Here is a 5,519-nt window from a genome sequence, read left to right on the forward strand (position 1 = left end):
AAGAATTTGTGGAGATGCTTGCAGTATAGATAATCTATGCACAGACCGGGAAGCACCAACCAGAACATCTAGTATACTAAAAGGACAAAGGAATTCAGCTAAAAGCTGACAAGATTTTATTTTACTGTTTTGACAAACAATGGCAAGAAAATGTAAATAATTTTGGATAATCATGATAGTAAGTAGTTACTGTAAATGCATCTTGTTTTAGAGTAATATTAGTGAAACATAATTAATTTTCTAGTCTGGTACCTGAGAAAGGTCAAACGGCATGTGAAACCAAAATGTGCTTCGATACCATTGGTAAAATATTGGTTAAATTGTTTAGATTAACTTTTCTAGCATCTGAACTTGTATAGTTGTATTAGACTTTAACAAAATATTTCCTAGATAAATTGATGGTATCCTATGATTCAAAAGTTGTTTTTACTCTAAGCAACATGTTTTTTTTTTTATGTGGCATTATACTTTTTATGTTCCTGGACAACTTACTCTGATACAATTACACATTTTGACACTTCTGTAGACATTTCACATTATAGCTTTCATTTCAGATCATGGATACAGCCCCTATAATATTGGTGATATTGTGCTATATTAAGCTAACTGCAACCAAAGTACACTCATATGTAATATATTAGTTCAGTGGTTGTGTCTATACACGAGTAGTCCGCTTCTGCCACACAAACTTCCTGTCCAGACAGGAAACACATTTTTTCATCCTTTGGGTCCAGTATGGAAATGTTTGTGGCTGTTTTCAGTACCATATCTGCCTTTGGAATGCAGCAAACTCCTGTTGCTCCAGCAAGGGAGTTTGTGAGCAATAAACTGATCTGTTTTAGACTAGTTTAGATGGGTTTACTTAAATTCTGTTGGAGTTTTTTTGGCTTACTGAAGTAAGAAACATTTGTTTGCTACTTATTTTTTTTATTAATTTATTACTTCAGCAAGGCAGCAGTATTTACTCTACACATTTTCAAAAGCAAATAAGCATCGGAGTCATTTGAGCAACAATTTTCATATAACATTCAGCAAATTACATTTTAGCATGGCAAAACAGCACACACACACACACAGTAAGCAATTTACAGTGATCAAACATTAACGATACTAAAAATAACGTGGGCCAAAATCAAGCTCTTTAAACAGAACTGCCTGGTCTCACGTTAAATAAAAAAAGAGATTTACACCAACAGAAGAATTCTTATTTTCCTAAAGCTAGTAGTCATTTGTCATCATTTGTCACACCAGTCCAAACCTGAGTTCATCTCCATTAGGATTGTAAAGACACTGACATAAATGAAACTGTTACTGCTACTATTCGTCCTCTTCACTTTACATTATAGTGCTGGTATTGCAGCCATACTTTGATAAAGCCACATAGTTAGTCCTTTTTTGGGTGTGAGTAGATAATCAGTCTTCTGTTCATCCGTTAGAACCAAATAGATGTCTTCACCTTGGTCTGATCACTGGCTGTGGAGAAAAAGAGACAAGACAACATTTTAATGTGACTCTTTTTCACTTATAGCAAATATTTGTGTCCACTTAATGCTTCAAGGGATTGTTAGAATTCGTTCAATGTTGTGTAAAATCAGACTGATATACAAAGTTTTTATAGAAAGGTGAGGACATACTCAGGGCACTGGAAGCCCAACAGCTTCAAGTAAGCTTATTACTTGCTTTTAGCCAGTCAGTTGGGTCAACCTGTGTTAGCTGATTTTAGCCATTTGAAATAACTCAGACATAACTAAAGCTATGAATTTTAAAGCTCTAAACTTTCATAAGTGATCATTGTTAAGTTTGTCACTGATTCTCAGCTGAACAATGTCTGGTTTAATGCTTAAATTGGGCAAATCGTCCAATGGTCAATCTGCCTGGAAAACAACTACGAAGCCCAGAATATCTCTAGAATGTACCATCTTTGAAGTTGTTGCACAAATTATAGTCTGACACAGCATCCTATGGTTAACTCCACTCTTGGCAGTCTCAAAGTAAACTGACAAGTCACACTGATGAAGTCAATAGCCAATACCAAATTGACCCTGTATAGTAACACGAATGTTGTTCGGCTGAGAAAATAGCGGCAAAATTAACAGTGGTCTCCTGCGAAAGTGCAATGTTTAATATTCACTTTGATGGCATTGCAACCTCGAAGTGGGGAAGGCTAGCCAAATTGTTTTATCAAACCTAACTATATTTTTAATACGTTAGAAAGTAACTGTTTCAAAATACCTGAATCATACGCCTCCAAAGATCTATGGAGGGCTGGAGGGGTCCAGGTGACAGAGGTTGCAGAGACGGGGCTGTTGCTGCTGATATCCATCTCTGTTTTGCCCCCTTCACTATGTGGGGAGCTACCAGTGCTGGTGGCAGCCTGACTTTGGCTCCTAACATCCGGCAGCAGAAACGCATTGAATCTGGGATCCAAAGCCGGGCTGTGGGGTGGATAAGAATGAAGCATGGAGTGATGGTGCCTTGTGTGGATGTGGGGGTGGGACCGTGGGTGTGAGTGGTAGACTTCATGAACATTGGGGTACCCGCTTGTGCTCTGGGGGCTCAAACTGTAGGTCCAGCTGTCAGGGAGGGAAGCTGGAGATGGGATGCTGGCTTGCGAGAGCACGTGGCTGGCCCACAACGCTCCGTCCGAATGGGTGAAGGAAACAGGGCTGGAGGAGAACTCTGGGTGGACTGAGACAGAAACTGATGGGAGACAGGAGTTGGCTTGAGGTGGGAAAGGGCTGCTCCAAGGTGAAGTGCTTTGACTATCAGAATGGGAACCACCATCTAAAACAGTCAAAAGGTTTTACACAAAGCCATATTGAGAAACAGTTTTTAATCTTTTAATTTGTTTAGTGCAAAACTTTATACTCTTACCTTTCCATGGGTTATTAGTGGCTGCGGCAGTTGCCTGAGTCACTCTAATGGGCTTGCTCTCTATGCTAAAGGAGCTGGACTGGCTAAGAGCACGGGAGAAATGCTCGTCCACAACGTCCCCGATGTCGCCTTGAAAATAGGTAAACAGTACACAACGTGAGCTCAAGTACTCTGCCTCAGTTGGTTGAGTACTGTCCTTCAACTCCGATTCAGCTGGGGATCTACGACCTGGTTCAGCGCTTGTTGCTGCAAGACGCTGCTGAAGACCCTGATTTCTCTGCAGCATCCTTCCTCCTCCATGTGGTGGCTGCTGCTGCTCCATACACTCCTGCATCTTGTTGTAAGCACTTAGCTTTCTCTGGAGGAGAGAATCAAGAAAAACTGAGAAACGTGCTGATAAACGAAATAGTTCTAGACCTTTATTTGGCTTAAAAACCATTGACAGAAGTGATTTTAAATGTTCTGTCAAGCTAACACAAGAAGATGAACAAAATTAAGCAATTTAAAAAAAAAAAAAAAAAAAAGTAGCAGTAATCCATAACACCACCAGTTAGGGACCAGGCGAGAAAAGTACACCAGGAATGAATGATATTAGTAATTCGTGTGACGGCAAAATATCTACATTTTTGTCCTATTATTGCTTCTCACCTGTCATTACAGTGCTTCCAACACCTTTAGCATCTTGGACGCCATATTCTGTCATATGTGGATCTACTAGAATGACACTATCCAACAGGCTGAATGTCTTTGGTAAGGAAAGCATGAATTCCTGACCCATGGGATGCCATGGCCAACAGACATTGCATTCCAAATTGTGCTATCAATATTGCACACTGATATTATGATAACAATATATTGGCAATATACCGTGCACATCTAATATCCATCTCTATATCTGCTGCTTCCTTCCCACTGCAAGATCATTTTGTATGGATATTTTCTGCATTAATTAAAGAAAGAAAAAGACAGGCTGGTGAGTGGCAACATTTATTCATTTATATTTATATGCATTCTTTTTTGTCCTTCATTGGGACCATTGTCATATCTCTCACTGCTGGTTTCACACTTAAAAGATCACAGGACCACTTATTTATGTCATAAAGTTAGAAGAGTAACAATTTCCTAAAATCAAAAACACTAAAATTTGCAGGTGTTTAAAAAGTATATTTTTACAGAACCTCATAACATTCTGTCATAGCTTTTAGTTTTAGTGTACCACTCCAAGAATATCAGTGGTCACCTTCTAACCACCCCTTAATAAACCTTTTGGAGGAGCCCTTGCCAGTAATAAGCTGTTTAATGAACGCAATCTAGGAATCGTGTGAAAATAACTTTTTTTTTTTTTCTCAAACTGCATTCCAGCTATTTGTCAAGCTGTGGTCCACATTCCTATGTGGGTGACTGGCTGTCATTACATCACCGTTTGACCGCAGGATTAATCGCTCCGTGTCATTACGCCTGACCTGAGGTGAATACTGAACTCTAGATTGGAATTTAATCATTGAATAGGCGTTAGATATAAAGCTGCTGCCTGTATTACTCATAGTTTTGCTTTTCGAAACTTAGTCACGATTTTTACATTCAGATTATACATCCTCATTATTGGAAATAGTAATTTTCTTAAATGTGATGAAAAACTTCCGAGCAAAGCTCAACACAAGTCATTGTCTTTTGCTAAAAAAAAAGTTATGTTATCAGCGCCTCACCTGTTGTTGCTGCTGATGGTGGTTATGGTATGCCGCCTTGTACGCAGCTGCAGGGAGGTAGTGCGCTCCATAGCTTTGGTGGTACATCACATCCAAGCAACTCATAGCGAGCAAGCAAATCACTTTCGAAAGAGAGAAAGTCACATGAAAGAAAGAAAAAAGACGAGGGCAACTCTCCTTAAGACTTTAGATGGGCTGTATCTCCCGAGCTAGCAGCGGCTCCATATATGCCCAGTCGCATACAATAGCCATGCCGTCCAGTTTGCATACAAACAATGCGCTTCCCTGCTGTGCGCTCCACCAGCACCACCCCGGGCAATGAAAATGAATCTAAACGGTATAAGACTCACACTAGATCCGGAAAAATTCTTCCCTGACAACTTCCCAGATTGCTTTTGATCGAGTAAGAATTCCGTTCTGGCTTTTTCTCTCCTTCTGTTTTGAAGGGGAGTTATATTTAGAGAGGGCTGTGGCCATTACGCACGCCCACCGGGAAGGGCCTGCGGTCGAGAAGCTCCGACTGTTAGTATTGACACTAACTGCTAGTGTTTTTTTTCTTCTTTCTGTTAGTTTTATTGATTATGACTTATTTAAATTAAAATCCAAAAATGTACTTCTCGGAAAATTAGACCAGCATTTTTCTTTCTGCCATTAGTGGTACTCAGAGAGATTTTTGTAACCATTAATTACAAAAGAAATACAAATGATGTACAGCAAACACTAAATGCAAATAAGATTAACTGTTTGAGCATACCTAACCTTGTTTCATCAGACGTTTCTCTGAAAAAAAGGGCAGTGGGGACCATATTTTTAGGACCCTCAGTATGACCTGCAATGGACAACAGTAAACAAGAAATCACTGTTGGTGGTGACTTCAGTGTCTTACAAACGTAAGTATGCCCCTGACATTGTTGTAAGTATTTGAATATATTTTTTTTA

General features: G+C 39.4%; 1 protein-coding gene across 2 annotated transcripts; it reads right to left on the reverse strand.

Moving 5' to 3' along the window:
• Positions 1-910: 910 nt before the first annotated feature.
• Positions 911-5,120, reverse strand: vgll3 (vestigial-like family member 3). Of its 2 annotated transcripts, XM_047369811.1 has the most exons (5): positions 4,581-5,120; positions 3,103-3,232; positions 2,875-3,003; positions 2,233-2,784; positions 911-1,473 (listed from the first exon to the last, which is right to left on the reverse strand). In XM_047369811.1, the coding sequence occupies exons 1-5, from the start codon at positions 4,683-4,685 to the stop codon at positions 1,433-1,435; spliced, it is 957 nt and encodes a 318-aa protein (XP_047225767.1). In that variant the 5' UTR covers positions 4,686-5,120; the 3' UTR covers positions 911-1,432. The 2 variants fall into 2 exon arrangements, with proteins under 2 accessions (XP_047225767.1, XP_047225766.1); XM_047369810.1 differs by having other exon boundaries at positions 2,875-3,232; positions 4,581-5,117.
• Positions 5,121-5,519: the final 399 nt, after the last annotated feature.

Source organism: Girardinichthys multiradiatus, chromosome 7, assembly GCF_021462225.1.
Source record: "Girardinichthys multiradiatus isolate DD_20200921_A chromosome 7, DD_fGirMul_XY1, whole genome shotgun sequence".
NCBI classification, from domain to species: domain Eukaryota; kingdom Metazoa; phylum Chordata; class Actinopteri; order Cyprinodontiformes; family Goodeidae; genus Girardinichthys; species Girardinichthys multiradiatus.